The 17077-nt window shown below is 47.5% G+C and overlaps 1 protein-coding gene across 1 annotated transcript in view; it reads right to left on the minus strand.

The window, feature by feature from the left end:
* Positions 1 to 17077, minus strand: part of PLXNA4 (plexin A4) — a 462713-nt gene that overhangs the window by 74108 nt on the left and 371528 nt on the right. The window contains exons 12-16 of the mRNA XM_009290424.2: positions 14872 to 15023; positions 14120 to 14237; positions 8366 to 8502; positions 6516 to 6683; positions 719 to 812 (exon numbers count right to left, since the gene is read on the minus strand). Of these exons, the coding sequence (XP_009288699.2) occupies positions 719 to 812; positions 6516 to 6683; positions 8366 to 8502; positions 14120 to 14237; positions 14872 to 15023 (669 nt within the window). The remainder of the gene's footprint in view (positions 1 to 718; positions 813 to 6515; positions 6684 to 8365; positions 8503 to 14119; positions 14238 to 14871; positions 15024 to 17077) is intronic.

Genomic DNA, 17077 nt, shown 5'->3' on the forward strand with positions numbered 1-17077 from the left:
GAATTGCCCATACACAGCCAACACCCTTTCAGATGCTGTTGCATGGCCCCATCCTCCAACCTACTGTAGGTACCAGCAGATGCTGCCTGCTCCTGGATTTACTAATTGGAGGTGCTAAACTTGCACATTTTACTCCTCTCTCTGGAGCTGCTCAGCAGCTACTGGTAATTGGCTCCTTCCGAGTGAATTGTCCTCCCAGAGCTTGGCAAAGCTCTGTTGGCCTGAGCTGCTTCTGATTCCTCAGTGGCCACTGAGAGCTGAATTAGGCTGTAAATCTAGCTGGTTAAACCTGGATACACTCTTGCAGGATCCCAAATAGTCCGGGGATTGGACACAATAGTAACAGAGTATTATTCACAGTCCCTTCTGATCCCTGCACACTCAGCCAATAACCTGAATTTGGGTCTACTTATGCACAGGCGTGGCTGATAAATAACGCATGGGCCAAGAGAGAGGACAGGTATCCTTGAGCCAACAGAAGAAACAGGCTCAGCAGAGACCAGGAGCTGAACGACCCTTCATGACGTCTCTCTCTGTTCTTGCGTCAGTTCAGTGCTCCTTCATGGAGAGGATGGGGTAATCTTTCTGAAAGGAAGTCATGCCCTCTTTTCTGGATGCAACAGGAGATTTCAACCTCCAAAGCTGTTAGCCAGCCCCTATCACCACCTTGGATGTGTCACCTCCTGTGATTGATCCCCAGCTCAGCAGTCATACTCACGTTGACATGTTCCCTTCCACCGTGCTTTGCCCGGATCTGAGGGTTTTGGATCAGGTCTAGGTGAGTTCCCCACACTGCGATGGGTGTGTTGCCACTGGAGAAGAAGAAATGAAAGAAGAGCATGAACCCAGCTAATAGATGTCAGGACGGAATGCACCAGCAATGGGTGATGTATAGTCTTAAATGTTGATTGCAAAGTGTCTGACCACATCTCACAGTCCCATAGGAAGGGAAGGAAAAAGAAAGCAAATAATTTTTCATTCATTCATAAGGGGAGAAAGAGGTAAAACCACATGCTTGCTAAAACTGCCACACCAAGCAGCATCTGGGTGTTTTTCATTGTTAAGACTCAGCAACCAGAAGCTTCAGTAATGAGAAGAAGAGCGGGAAATCTAACAGGGGCTCTTCAGAATGGTCCACAGACTACATGTCCTGTATCACTTAAGGAAGGGAGCCCAAAAAACCCTCATAGATACTGTCCTGTGCAAGCAGCTCTTGAGAGTTCAGTGCTACCTTTGTTGAGGGCTGTAGTCCCATCTTGCATATTAAACCTGCTATAAAAACATCACCCTGAGTAAGATAATGTCACCTCAGTGAACCCACTTCAGTGCTGCCGGGGAACCCGGTCCAGCAGCATCTAGAAGAAACAGAGCCAAAGTCTTCAGACGTGGTGTGCCTAATGCATTTGCTCAGCTTCCATTCGGTGACCCAGGCAGATAAGCTCTGCAATGTGTGTTAGATCCAACATTTGACAGAAGAGAGATTTTCAGTCATGTTGTCCCTTTGCTCGGGCAAGGACTGATTTCCCGAGAAAGCCGATATGAGCCATGACCCTGCATTTGGTAGATTTTCTTGCTTTTATAACATCTCTCTTAGCCCAGCTTAAGATGGGGAGACGTAGACAGAGCCCTTCTCATTCCCTGCAATCACTGTCACCAGAAGGAAACAGCTGTCAGAAACACCCTTCTTTCCTTTCCCTTGCACCTTCCAGCTGCAGCCAGCAGTGCTGTTTGTGGGACTTTGGGGAGCGGGGGGGAGGGAGGAAGGAAACTGCAAAGGAGCCGATGGGTGGGTTGGTTTTGAACGCCGTGTTGAGGGGAAGGGTTCACCATAGGCAGCTTTGGCCATCCCAAATCAAAACAGCATTTCTCTACCAGGGTGAGCTCTGCCTTTGCAGCGCTGTGGCGGAGGCAACGTGATGCAAGGGCTGAAAGGGTAAGAGTTATCCAAGAAAGCAAAACCTTCAGCTGTCAGGGCTCACACAGCCAGGGCAGGATGAGGAAATGTCATCAACGGACAGCCCCATCTCTGAGGGTTTCCCAGGGTGAGTAGTGCTCTCGGTTTCGGCACCTGCCTCCGTAACTCCCCTTGGAAACTGTCCAGGCTGTAGTTTATTTCCTGGAGCGCTCTGCCGAGAATGGGAGGGGAGGCCATGCGGAAATTGGTGGGATTGGGAAAAGAAAGCTCAGAATCCCTTTCCTGCCTCCAGGTAAACCTACGCATACATGAAAGGTGAAACAAGTGCATTATAAATGAGAAAACACCAGAGAATAAACACACTGTAAGGAAGAAGCCTGTGTTGGCCAACACATCTTCCCCAGTTCTGACCTTTGTTTTCCACGTTCCTCATTTATCTTCCTTTATTAATCAGACGGGGCAGGTAGGAATGAATGCAAATATACGTCTCTGCTCAGCAGTATAGCTGTCAGGTTTCAGTGAGCTGGCCACAGCTAGCTGGGACTGTGCTTCAGTCCCTCTAGTTACACCCACACTGATAAACCAAAGGGCCAGGACACCAGCTCAAACACCGGCTGGTGGCCATAGATGCTGATAAGCTGTTAACAGTAGCCCAGGCAATGCCTGGTCATGGTTCAAGGGATAGCAAGGGCCAGGGAGCACTCCCAACTAGCAGGAGAGATGAAGCTAAACTGCCTTTGAAGGAGGAAAGATCATTGGTGGTATGGATGAGGGCTATGCACGCTCGCTGGCTTCAGGACCAAAGAATAGACCTGGATTAGTATTTACTAGTTTAAACATAGCCTGTGTGACCAAGAAGCCTGTAAACTTGAAGTCACAAGCCATGAGCTCTGCCAAAGATCATTGTCACAACCATATCTTTCAGCAGGTGCTCCTGTGACGCTTCTCTGAGAGGTTCCTTATGGTCTTTCATACAAGCAATACCTGTACAGACTGGTCCATGGTTAGGACAACATTTGACCTTGAGTTTTGCAGAGTACCTCACGTTCTTGCTCTCTGAAACCATCAACTGTGATGGGAAATTTCTAATGGGGAATTTTATGGGGCAAAAGAACACTTTACCATTTCCATAAGATCCGCTTGGATGGTTGAGTTCTCTTGAATGCACAGGGGATCTCTTCTGAAGTCACACATCCACTTACAAGAGAGCTCCCCCTTCCTGCCTTACAGAAAAAATTCCTTCTCCCCACAATTCAACTTCACATTAAGTATTCCCGCAATCACCCAGGGAGAGCTAGCTTGCCAGAAACCAGAAGAGAAGTGTATAAACCAAGTTGTTCTTTCTCCACTGTCCTGGTTCTTTTGGATTTGTGGCTGTGGGCCTTTATAATTTTTATTTTTGTTTATTATTATTATTATGACTCTCTGCTGATTCAAACTAGAAGGGATTTTGTATCTTTACTCAGCTGAGATTTTTACATGTTCCAGATGTATCAAATGTGTGCACATATGTACAGATATATGAGTGAGTGTATATATATAGAAATCCTTTTTTATTTAATCAACCAAGTCTGTGCACACAGTTTTAAACCCAGGTGCTAAAAATTCTGTATTTGGTTTGGAAACCGAGCTTGCAGGCTCAGACCACAGTTATTAAGCCCAGCCACAGAACCGGATCAGAGAGGGGCCTTTTCTCTGAAAATAAAGCCAAAGCAGTTGTGTTTGCTGAAGACACAAAATCACCCCAAAACCCTCTCTGGCTTGCAAATCAAGCAAACACAACTGTTGCTTGCCTTTACGTGAAAACCACCAGCCACTGCCTTTTGTGTCTGCAGGTGAATACCTGGTCACGGCCACTTCTCGCCCAGGTCGGATCAGAGCCCGGAGAGATGCTACTGCCCAGCAAAATAACAGAGGTGCCAAGACCTCTAAGCTTTCTTAAGTTAACTCCTTATTGTCCCAAAAGATCTGAGCATAATTTTCTGTCTGCAGACTCAGATAATTGCTGGACGTAACTCAGATCAAACCCAGATCAAAAGTATTAATGGAGCCTCATAAAATTCTAGTTACCTGCCAGCCCAGTGTGACTCTTTTTTTTTTTGGCTATGGGAGTAAATTAGCAGTAATCTTTTCTTTATTGTCTTGGAAAATGGCACTTGAGGTTTTAAGCCAGGCTCCGTACATTCATTCACTAATTTTGCAAAGCTGGTTTAGCAGCAATCATCTATCCCTCAAAACAGCTTAGCCCCACAGCCTGGAGTGATGAATCAGAGAATCGCAGTGGATTTGCTGTAATGAATCATACTGCATAACATATGCTGAGGAACAGCCTCCTCGGTCTGTCTCCAGATCCACGTGTCTTGACTAACTTATTTCTTGCTTGATTCTCGGGACTGGAGTTGGCTGCACTTTCATCCACCTCTGTGTGGAGGCCTTACTCTAGTGCTTGTCTCCGTTACGACCTGCTGGACGGAGCTCCACAGCTAACAGTTGTAGTGCTTAAAACTGTCCCCGACACCCTGAACCACAGTGGTCATCCTGGATATTGCATCTTCTCTCTCTGCACCCTCCTCCAAGGTTATGCCCCTCTGGAGTGATTCAAAAGTGCAAAAGAAAGAGGATGAAGGTGGAGGTGGGTAGGTCTGGTTAAAATTAGGCACCTGCTGCCACTCAGGTGGATGCTTTCTGATTTCAGAGACACCGAAGAGAGCAAAGGGTAGAGGTTGTACCTGAATGATGAGACAGGTAGAGTCCCAGTTATCCATCCTAGCAGCTACACACCCTGCAGCTAAGCTGGCACCCACTATACAAGCACCTCTTCTTAATTTCCTTTATGCTGGGAGGTGGGATGGGAGATCCAAGGCAGCAAGCAACGGGATGCAGAGTCTCTGCACCCCCAGGCTGGGCAAAGCTTTGCCAATACACCTGAAGTATCTCCTTGGCTGCTTCTTCGTCTCTTGCTGGCAGCTTCAGTAGAGAAACCAAAGAGCAAATGGACCCTGGAGAACTTCTCCTCCCACCTCCCAGCCAGACCTGAGGCCAGGTGGAGGAAGGTCCCCATGCTGCAACTTTCCTGGGGATAACGGGGGAATCCACTCTCCTAGGCTGTCAATCTTGCACCTTTCAACCGGCACTGAACGCACTTTAATAAGGAAGGGAGTAAAGCGATTTCTCATTTCACTGATAACCTGAACTCTGACTGAAAATAAAACCCCCAAATGGAAAATCCAGACACTAAAGCTTCAAGCCCAATGTGCAAAGATTCAATCCGGCTAAATCGGTAAATTCCCTCACGGTAATTAAAGGCGCTAATTGATTTGTGAAAACATCTTCTGGATGGGAGCTGAACTGGGGGGATTTACAAGCCCTGCTCCTAATCCCCAGATACTCCAATCAGTCCGGTTTGACAGGGGAGCAGAGAGCTGCCGTGGGTGAATGAGGGGAGAGTAAGATTTCTTATTTTGTATCTCTTCAAGGAAATACTAGTGCATTTAATGGCCAATTTCTCTCTTCCCGAAGCCTTTTCTACAGGCTTCTGAGAGCATGTGGGTATCACTTTGATGCTTTCCACAACCAGGGCAAATGCTCTTCTCAGACACCTTCCCCTGAACCCTCTGAATTCACCAAAGCAGCATCAATAGGGTGAAGAGAAAAAGGGATGCCTAACGAGGAGGAAGGCCCTTTGATAGGGCAGAGACCAGAGCTCCCTTTGTGCTTCATCTCAGGAGACAGACCTGGGGCTTTCAGGTGTGGCAGCCAAACAAGCAACGCTTAGTCCTAAGCCAGCAAGTACCTGAAGGCTGTGGGAAAGGTAAGAACTGCTGCTTTCAAACCCAAGGGAGATTCACTTCTCTAAGCACAGTGACGACATTTATGCCTGGGTTTAAGAGATCAGTGACTGGTCCTGCTGCCATGCAAAGCTGTGGAGCCAGCCCAGTGGGGCCCAAAACATGGTCATGACCAGAAATAGTAGGAATTGCAGCTTTTAGGGATACAACTGCATAGTTTAACCTGCCCCAGTGGTCTAATATTACTCAGACAGGGAGCATCCTGGTGCTGGAGATAAACCCCAGGCTGCAGTAACGAGGGAGAAAGCTTCAACACTAGGTTGGAGACCTGCTGCTCCTGCCTTTGTAATTAAAGCATGGAGTCTCCAAGGCAAGCTTCTGGTGAGCATTGGCAGCTGGATTTTGCTGCTTTAAGCCAGGAAGCTTTGCTCTGCTAAGTGAAGACGGGGTGCAGGATCATTTAGACTTGGACCATGCAGGGTTTGTTTGCAGAAAGGACCCTGCTCCTGTCCATCCCTCACTAGACTGTGGAAATTTTGTCCCAGGGGTACACCTGAGCACAGACACACATTGAGCATCGAAGGTGTTACACTGAATGCACAATGCACTGCTGGCCTGTTAGGTCTTCCGAGGAGGCAAGTCCACCAGAACTCATGGTTCTTGGGCTCTGGGAAGTAGCTCTACACAAATCTATTTCTTAGTGAACACAATGCTTGGAAAGCACTTTTCTGTATCAAGGACCAACACGAACACACCAGTGCTGCATCAGAAAATTAAGGGCAGGTGGTGGGAGGTGTCCATGGGCTGCTTACCTGAAGATGCTCCACTCAGGCTCAATCCTCAGGATAGTTGGATCCTCCACATATTCATACTGCAATTCCTGATGTATCTTGGCCTTGTCCACTCTCACGGACACCTTCACCTTCTCAAAGCCTTCATCTGAGGCAGTGGTGTTACAGACAATGTGCTTGGTGGATCTCCTGTGAGCAGAAGCAAGTAAATATAACCCGGGTGCTATCAGCAGCAAACCAATGGTGCCAAAAACAGAGCCCAGCTACTTACTCTTATGTCCTGTGACCTTAACCTATGCACTGTGAAGTGGTGAAACACACTGCTACAGCGATATGCTGTGAATCATGTGACACATCTATCCGAGGAAGTGGCATTGCCTTTTCACTAGTTTAAACAAAACCACAAGAGCCACCATTTCTCAGGTCTCAGGGTGAAAACTGAACCCCAAGGGAAGTGCAACGCAGACCTCTCTCCAGGAGTATTTCTGTGATTAAATACTTGATGGATGTTTCCTTCCTGCCTGCAGACAGATGCAGCAGCAGCAGCTGCTCATAAAAAGGGGTGTTTGTACCTCAGCTTTCCAGTCTGGGATAATAAAGCTTACTTTGCATTAGGACTGTAAGCCTCATTTAAGTGCAGTTTGCAGCGTGCCTGGGACCTTTGCATGGAAGGTGCTAATATAGTGGGAAGCATTTTATGATTATACTCAAAGGGGATTCTGCATAAACCTCTCCTTTTGGGCAGGGCTTAAAACCAGCTCCGGGTCTTAATTTTGCAGTGGCCCTTACCTTCCATAAAGAGCCAAAAATCCAGGCTCCAAACACCCTCAATCTCCCCAGTCCTGTGATTTGTGACGCAGCCTCATCTTATACCCCTAGAAAGGATAAAGCAGGGTTCATCCTTCCCTTGCAGCATGGCACTTGCCTTCACTGACTGCACCTCCCAGGTGCTCTCCAAATTCCCCTGAAAGCCCACGCTCAATCCCTCCTAAAACTCCCCAGTCTCTTCAGTAAGCATCTCCAAGCAGCTGTGGTTCCCACTTGGCTTTTTAAATCACAAGCTGTGACTTCACCCTCTTGAATTATAGATGCTGAATCACACCACAGTCATGACGGGTGGCTAAACAGGATCCCCACAGCCAGGAGAGGGAAGGGCATTGCCCCAAGAGAATGGTCCCAGGTCTCCTGTGAATGAGCCCTTCTTCTGCCAAGGAGATGCTGGGAGAAATGTGCCAACTTCATCTTCAGCCTCTACCGATATTGGCAGCAAAATGTGTTGCGCTGGGTAGTTTTGAGCTGCGGGAGCCCCTGGGAACGGGATTCAGGCTCATTCTCACAGGGATCAGGGAACATTCAGCAGGTAACACTGACATTAAGCTTCTCTGAACTGCAATTGAACAGGAGCCAACCCAGAGCTGAAATGTTGCAAATCATCCATTTCTTAGCACTACAGGACTATTGTGGGATAAAAGGGAGGTGTTTTAATACTTAGAACCGATGTTGTCAGATTTTCTTTGTCACCTCCACTAAAGCAGGGACATGAAAATGAATCTTTTAAATGATGTACTCCCAGAGCAAGTAGCAAAGCATGGGACCGTGGAGAATTGTAGTGAAATTTGACAAGGGGCCATGGCAAAAAGCACATCAAAACCCAATCAAAACAATGAAATAAATCCTATTCTCCCACCCCGAAACACGCACAGTAAGGTTGCACATGGTGCAGAATGCAAAAATCCCATTGCTGAATAGACGTGGCCACAGGCAAAAGAGGCACATGAGGGACAGGGTGTCTGGGCTGCAGAAGTCTCTTGACTGTAATTGCTCACACCTTTCAGACTCAAGCACATACCATAGGAAGCACTCATCTGTACCTGTAGAAGAGGCAGGGTTGTCGCCCAAAGGTCACGATGACATTGCTGCCCGCGTTAAGGTTGTTGCCTGTAATTGTCACCTGGGTGCCACCCGACACTGGTCCCCGCTTCGGCTTGAGATCAGAGAGTGTCAGAGTCTGTGAAAGCAAAGGGTTGTGTTGAAAACACAGCAGAGGAGCATAAGTACCTTCCTTCTCTCTTTTCAGTGATGGAGAGAGGTAGGCATCCCCAGGGGTTAATCATGTGTTAGCTAGACTTCAGAAGATGACCATATCTTCCGACCAAGAGAGGAGCCTAGAGTGACTCCAATATCATAGACACTCTGCTTGAATGCCAGGTTTGGTGGGATGAGTTCAGACCTAACCCCAGTCTCTTCTCCTCAGCCCTGCAAAATCAGGCCTGCCCTTGTACCCGCTCAGAAATACGCTGTGCTTGCAAAGTCAGTTCCACACCTGGAGCAGCTGGAGCCACAATCTCCCATCTCCGCTGCTTGTCTGACACAGCTCAGGTGTCTTTTTGCCATCATGCAACATCACCTCTGCAAGACAAAGCAGGTCTTGAACTGTCTGATTGGACCTTAATGAGGACCCTCCACCTCCAAACTGTGGAGCTCACAAGTGATGAAAACATTCAGGTCTTCAAAAGATTACTCTATGGATCTGACAAGGGAACAGAACCTGCTGTATAGCTCCAGAGAGATGCCTAAAAACTCCCCCTGTGCTCATGGGCTTTTTCCCTGGGAAAGAGGAGAGCTGAGGTTCAGCAGAGCATCTGAGCTGGTGTCTTGCCTCTCCCACATGCCCACCGCATGACCCCAAATCTTTCTCTTTTTCTTATCGGACATGGATGCTGAGACAGTCTAGTACTGCACCGATACAGCACAGCAGTGCTTATGTTGAAATGTATTCTGAAATACTACAGCCACAAAAGGAGCACTTTCCAGATGAACACCTTTTTCCTTTTTCTGCTGATTTTCCAAGCTTCTTTTCCAAACACAACACCATGCTGTGTTAATATATCAAAAAGGGGCACAATTCCTTTAGGGGCCCCAAATCTCAAACTCCTTTTTCTTACCGTCCTGCTCTCCCTTCTTCCCAAAATCAAGATAAAATACTTGCACTCTGAAGGCACAGATCACCCTGTTACCACAATGCAGAGAGGAGACATCCATTTTCAGGGAGAAATTTGGAGTTACAGTTTATTCTTTCATTTGCATTTTAATAGAAAAACTTTCCACTCAGTCCCAAGTGAAAAGCTACTATATGCATCTAAATGAAGATTATTTTTCCCCCTTCTCTTTAAGAATGATGACACAAATGCTTGAAGCTCTCCTCAGCTCCTCTGAACGAGCAGGTACATCACGCAGTCACTTTATTGAGCTTTGGAGACCATTAATCCATGTTTATAAAACCACCTGACACACACCACAGCTCCCTCTTTCACACACGCAGCGCCTTCTCTGTCCCTGTCCCCCTCCGGTTAATCATTTTGAAAAACAGCGGCGAGGTTTCCACTTTGCTTCTGTTTAAAATGCAGCTACTGCTTGGAGAAAGGGCTGAACATGAAAATCAGACGTACAGCTCTCTAGAAGAATCTATTGTCAGAGCTGGACACTTCTTGTGTTTAAACTTGACTGTTTTTGACATGATGGTTTGGAAACTTGTTATACTTTTCTGGGAATACTCTCTAACAGCTATTATTGGGATAAAAGATGCAGGAAGAGTATGTAGATGCAAAAGATGCACTTAGTATGTAGTGCTCCTCTATATTTTTCGGGTACCACCTCAAGCTCTGATGGCAACTCCTCTTTAGAGTCATAGAATCATAGAATCATTGAGGTTGGAAAAGACCTCTAAGATCATCGAGTCCAACCGTCGACCCAACACCACCATGCCCACTAAACCATGGCCCTAAGTGCCTCATCTACTCGTCTTTTAAATACCTCCAGGGATGGGGACTCCACCACTTCCCTGGGCTGCTTCCCTATCCACTTTAATATCTTACTGAAGGCCACCACCACTAGTGCAAATTGCTGCTGACTGTGATGGCTGCTGCTGGGAGGTGACTTCCCACCTGGGAGAAAATGGTTGAGAATGGCCAGCTTGGTGCACATAGCCTACACAACAGCACTGCAACAGCATCTGCTTTACAAACCATAGAGGAACATTTGAGTTAACACCCCAAAGCCCCTTGTCCTGCTCCTCGATGGGTTTCCTGCTCTCTCCTCAGAGGTCGATAAACTAGCCGTGCCCTTTTGAGGATCCTCGCAGACCAGAACTACATCAGCAGCGCTCCTTGGCAAAGCCTCGCTGTGTCTCGTGCCGATCTTACAAAAGGGTTTGTGGCTGAGCTTTCAAAGTTGCGATAAACCATTAATTATTCACAGTGGCCTTCATAAATATTGCACAGCATGTTTGCAGTAAAACTCAGCCTTCAGACTATTGACCGTTTCCTTGCTGGTGAAAGGTGATGGAAAATGCAAGGGGGTCTGGTGGATCTGTAATAGGCTGAAGTGGACAGTGACAATGAGGGAAAGAGGACGGGAAATCTTCTGTGCCTTTCTGGGTGCTTGCCTACTTTCCTCTGCTCCCCAACCCGTGCCTTTCTGGGCGCTTGCCTACTTTCCTCTGCTCCCCAACCCTTTACTTTCCTCCAGTACCTCCTCCACACAGGCTGTCCACAGAGAAGCTGCCATCAGAGCTGTGTCTAAACTGACCTCATGGTGCATGTCAAGACCTTGGTTCCCACTTCATTCCTCCTGGGGACAAGGGCAGAGCAAGATGTGACTCACACACAGCTTGTGCACCTCGGTTTCCTTTCTATAGGTTCAACAGCAGGAGCAGGATGGGAAAGATGGAAGGGGGACCCGTTGCAAATGCTCTCCCGGGACAAGGAATTTAGGAGCAGGCCCAGAAGAGATACAATCAGAGTAGCCCTCATCACCTGCACTGAGCCATAATATACTCATCCAAAGCCAGAATAAAGGCAAACTTGCTTCAGCGTACGAATTGAAAAGTGAAGGGAACTTTTTTTTGATTGAAAGACTATGACAATAATCATAGCAACAAAATGAATAACTAAAAAAAAAAGAAATTATTTTCGTTTAGATCATCATAAATTTCATTTCAGCCTGCAACAAAATGCTTTGTTTCCCTTTTGGCTTATTGTACCTTCTAATGCAATTTGCATTTTTGATCACAGATGAGTTTAAAACAAACTAACAGCTTTTTGAATTTAAAAGTTCTGGTTAGAAATGTGGAGAAGAATTGTTCTAGCATCTCTAAACTAAGCTACCTCTTTTTTAAAACACTGAAATTAGATCCTCTGTTGAGTTCAAAATATCATCTCTTCCAATTCTTGCAGGAGAGGGGAAGGCTGAACCTATTGGCCAAATTTGACCCTGTTTTGCTTCAAACCTTCTGAAAAGCAATTTTCCAGAGGATTTACTATGCATCAGAAAGCGACATTTATCTCCCATGTGATGCCCTTCCTTAGTTTTCAAACATCTTCCTTCCCTTAAAGCTGCCACCCACCGTTGCAGGATGCCAAGGCATGTTGTGATGCCTGCAATAACATCTCTACCCTCCTGGCAAAAGAATCAGAGGAAGACAAGCCGCGCCAACAAACACAGCTCCTGCTATGAAAGCAATGGACACGGGAGAGGGAATATGATGTGCAGGCTGGAGAGCGTCTGTATTTTTTTCTGTCTAGCACAAAGGTATTGAGGTATTCGGCAGAGAAAAACCCTGTTGACTTCATGCTCATGCATGGCTGGGATAGCTGGCAGCCGGAAAGCCAGCAAGCAGAGGGAAAAGCTGTCACAGACGGACACGGATGATCAAAATCAGACAGTAATTCCAAGAGTAGCAAAGGTGACACGCTGAAGTGTAATGTCCTGGAAAGAGCCCTTCTGTCTGCCTAGTGGGGGCTATCTCTCAAGGTGTTTCTCTGCCCCCACCACCATAGCACCTGAGTAGCATCGGGAAATACAGAGAACAGAGAAATTTCTGTAGCTCAGGGGGGAAATCTAAGATATTTGCATTCATTACCAGTTCCCTTTACCATAAAAAAATGCTCGGGCATGCGAACAATTTCAGAAAAGACCCATTCCCTTGCAGGAGTTGAGAGCTTTTGATGGGAACAAAGAGACACTCTCATCTCAAACCTGCACAGATCTGCAGAGATCAAGGCCAGGCAATGCTTGCATGTCCCCAGCAAGGGGCCTTAGAGGAATAAGCAGGTCTCTTGGACAAGGAGCATCGCCAGAAAGGAGCAAAAAACCAAATCAAGTGTACAACGTGTTTGGCTCTGCTCCTCTCTTCCATGAGGCTTTCACCATGGCAAAGCCACAGTCTCAGGCTGAACTTGCACCAGTAGTAGTGCAGAATCAGGCCCAGAGCCCCTCTGACTGCTTTGCAAGCTGATGTCCCAGACAGACGGTGTAGCAAGCCAATTTGCCGGTCCCAGCAGTCTCTCTAAAAAGAGGAGCGTGGCTGCTCTCTGAGTGCCGTCGGCACACATTGAGTGGAAGCTGTGCGTGTGGTCCCACCACTCACCATCCCTAGGGACTTTTGACTTCATCTCCAAATTCCTCATGGCTAAGTCCTCTCTCCAAACCACCCACCCCTAAAAGCTAACTGAAGTTCAAGCTTGATGGTGTCTATCGTTTCACCACGGAGCATCCAAAACAGTTGCCCACTTGCGCTGAGCCCGCCATACTCTACAGCTCACCCGCAGCCTGGCTGGTGAACTGGTCCTTCCTGATCTAGTGCTTCTGTCCTGCTTCTCCGGGACACCCAGAAGACCACCTAACGCAAACACTCCTTGAATGCTACATCTTGCAGAAGCACCTCCCACTGCTATGGTGAATGCCTGTGGCCCAGTAAATGGGAATTTTTGTCCTTGCTAGCAGAAGGCCATGGGCTTTGCACTGACACAACACCACAGAGTCTCAGGACGTCTCTGGGCTTGCCGTGCCCTCAGCTGGGTGTCCCTGTGATCACAAGAGTCCCATGGCCCAGCCTCATGCCCAACCTGCCTGAGCTCAGCGCTGGGAACACCCCGCATGGCCAAGAGCTGCCTTCCTGGGAAGGCACTGCCCAGCAAACACCAGCCCTTTGTGTGCCCGGGCTGGGCAACTGGGCAGCCTGCCACTGGCGCTGGGGACCAGGGAGAAGGGAGAAAGTGGTGGGGAGAGAGGGGATAAAGATGCCCCTGGGAACACCCAAGAGTGAGGAGGATGAAACTCCACCACGGACATCCCACTCTTCCTGCTGAAGACCTCAGGGTGGTAATGACTAGTGGCAACCCCCATGTTTCTCCTGGAGAACCCTGGTGCCTACAACTGTAGGGCCTGGAGGGATGCTGGCAGGGTGAGCATCACCCCCAGGAAAAGTAAGATACTAGGCAAGTTTTTTTCCTTTTCTTTTTTTTTTCCTTTTTCTTTTTTCTTTCCTGTATAGCTTTTTTAACTATTAATGAGGATTTTCTGTACTAATTTGAACCATGGCTGTATGTAACTGTAAATGGACTAATAATTTGAACTATTATTAGATTGTTAAAACATTAATTAGGCAAGCTATTTTTGCTCATAACAAGATTTTGAAAGGAAATGGAAGGAACAACTTGGTGCACTCAGAACAGCAGTGAAGAGCTCAGAGGCTGAATATGGTCAAGGACAATGGACAGATGCAGCAAAGGGGACCAGGGCCCGAGGACCTCCATGGCCAAGGAGAATTTCTCGCAGGAGCTTACCATAAAGTAATAGAGCTGTGAAGACCTGGCCATGAACTCTGGTTTGCACTCGGCCACGCAGATTTCCACGAATCCGGCATGCTGGCTGGGCTTGGCCTCCCCCATCTCACATACTATCCTGTGGAGAAAATATGAACCAGAAGCAAGGTTTGTGGGATGGTTTGGTGGTCTGAGTAAGATGGAATTGGAGCAAACAGCCCACACTTCTGGGGAATGGACTGTAGACTTAACCCATCCTCTTCTTTACAATCCAGGATCCAAACTGCGGACTAAGTTATTTTTAAAGAGTGGTGGCTTTTGGCTGTTGGCACTTGGTGGGACAAACGTTTAGCTGGTGTAAATCAGCATAGCTTCACTTAAATACACAGACAAATGCTGGGCTGAGGTCTGACCCCAGGGCTCCCTCTGTCCTCCAGCCTTGCATGGTGGACAGCTTTGCAGCTGCAAGGCTTAATGATCACTCCTGCACGTGGTAAGCTGCTTCTCAGGACTGCTGCTCCCCAAACTGGAATTGAACACCCTTGTGGTGGCTGTTATGTGAAAAACAGAGGATAACTTCAGGGTATATGCCATGAGGATTATCTAAATATGCAATCCAAATACAGTAATAAACGGATTATTAGCTCCTGACCTGGAAGCGAGGAATGGAAGATGGAAGGTTGAGTGGAATGGACCACTTAGAAGATCCTACAGGTAGCAATGACTGTTATTAGGTGTGCTGTGGCCCACTGTCTGCCACACACCCAACTTACTGCTCTGCTGGGATGTACCCTTCCACCAGCGGTTTGCACTCCACTCCGGCCACTTTGACGTGAGACACAATATCTCTGAACTCCAGCCCCAGATTCTCCCCACGGATGGTCACTTTGGTCCCTCCTTCGCGAGGGCCCGTCACTGGATTGATCTGGAGAAACAAGCCAAGAAAAAGGAGAATAATCAAACCACCTATGTAAAGACATCAGCATCCTCTCAGGTGAAAGAAGAAATAATATCAGGTCTCTTTGTGACCACTGCAGACACTCCTAATTATGAATGCTGAACAACTGAGGGAACAAGCCTACTCCAGATACATCACTAGGCCCAGCTCCCATGCAAATATAGATCACACATGCCCCAACCTCAGAGTATACAAAATTTTGCCCCAGATCTCATTTACTCTCTTTTAACTACTTGCAAAACATCCAGAGACGGGTAGGAGATGTTTTCTAGGTAGGAGCAGGGGTTTCTGGTTGTGCAGCTGAGCTCTGCACTTTATAGACATGAGCCATGGAAAGGCAGGAGAGGGGCACAGTCGAAAGAAATGGGAGAAAGAACAAGAAGAGGACAAAAACGGCTTCAGCCAATTTAAATCCTAAATTCCCAGCCCAAAGCACATGGAGTTTCTGATCTGTTCTGGAGGTAGGTATTGGTCATGCATCACAAACTCAGCTGAAAATGTCCACCTGAAAAGAAACAGCTGAGACACAACAGAAACAGCGTGTCAGATTATGTACGGAGTAGGTGGACGGTGACTGAGACAGCAGCAGCAGTTGCTGTGTGCCAACACGTATTTCTGAAAGAGCTCCAGCTGCCCTCAAGGTAGAGCTGGGGCCAAGGGAAGGGCAAGCACGGGAGCATGGACAGCTTATTTGTGGTGTGGGAGGCCCCTGAGCCCCAGCGTGAGATGAGTGGCTATCCCAACCATCCTGGTGGCTGGTGGCATGATGTTTGTGTCCCAGTCTGAAGTTTCACCAGACCCTAGCAGGGGTAGGATCACTGTGTCTTGCTCAGCAGTGGCTGCGTTGGGCAGCAGAGCCAAAGCACCACCCAAACTCCAAAGCTCACCTCTCCCTCCCATTGCAGAGCCTCACCCTACAGCCAGAGCTGTCTATCTCTGTGCAACATTTCTGGCCCATGCGAAGGGGGTGTGTACGTGGGAAAGCATTCTGCATCACATCCATCACCCTTGTTCAGAGCCAGGTGGAAATCAGCATTGGAGTTGTCTCCTCAACATTGAAACACCACCGAAATCATGGGGCTGGCCCTTAATTATCTCAGTTCTGCCCTTCCAATTATTCACCGTGCCCAAATGCTTTGCCATACAACTGGCTAGTTGAAAGGGGCTTCAAATGTTGCTTTAAAAGGGTATTCCCTGCTGCCCATTCAGGATGCCACGGCTGCCATCTGCCAGCGTTGGCAAGGCTCTCTCTGCAGTGACGAAGGGGGAATTCCCTGTCTGAGGTCCGTACCCACCGGCTGATGGCTCTGCCAACTGGGAATCTAGGGCTGGCAGCTAGACCCTTGCGTAGCAGTCGGACTGGCAGGGAAAGTCAAGGCACTGGCACGAGCGGGACTGCTTCCCAGTGCTGAGTCTGGCACCAGGGTTAGCCTAATTTCCACCCAGAGGCCAATTTTTAGAAGGTCCGTCTTTAATAAAAGGAAAGAGACCCTGGCACCTTTAGGGGATATTTTATTTTAGGATATTTAATTTGAGGTGCCGTGAACCACCTCCTGAATGAGTGTGTCTTTGCTCTGACCATACCGGGAACCAATGGAGATTAACAATTTAATAGCACAGATGAGCACAGACAAGTGCTTGGACCTGTAGGGTTGTGCAGCATAGACACAACCTCTGCAGCACAAGATCCCTGCAGCGGCCGGGTCTCAGGTCCAAAAAACAGACAAATACCACTTGAGCCAACAAAATCAGAACCATGGCAGGTTCTGACAGGTGAAATTATTATTTGGGTTGGCTGGAGATTTGACCTTTGGACGGTCTGTGGTGATGAGATTGATAGACAAGTAGAAAATGGATAAAAAAAGAGAGAGAGAGGCATTTGTGGTTATTTTCCAGGAAATTAGGAAAGTATCTTAAAAAAATGAGAATGAAAATGAAATTTTTATTCCAGGAGAAACTAATACTGATTGTCTCAGCTGGGGACTCAACATTGAAAACTTGAACTATTTTCCAAAAATATC

The sequence above is a fragment of the Aptenodytes forsteri genome, unplaced genomic scaffold (genome assembly GCF_000699145.1).
Source record: "Aptenodytes forsteri isolate BGI_AS27 unplaced genomic scaffold, ASM69914v1 Scaffold173, whole genome shotgun sequence".
Classification (NCBI taxonomy): domain Eukaryota; kingdom Metazoa; phylum Chordata; class Aves; order Sphenisciformes; family Spheniscidae; genus Aptenodytes; species Aptenodytes forsteri.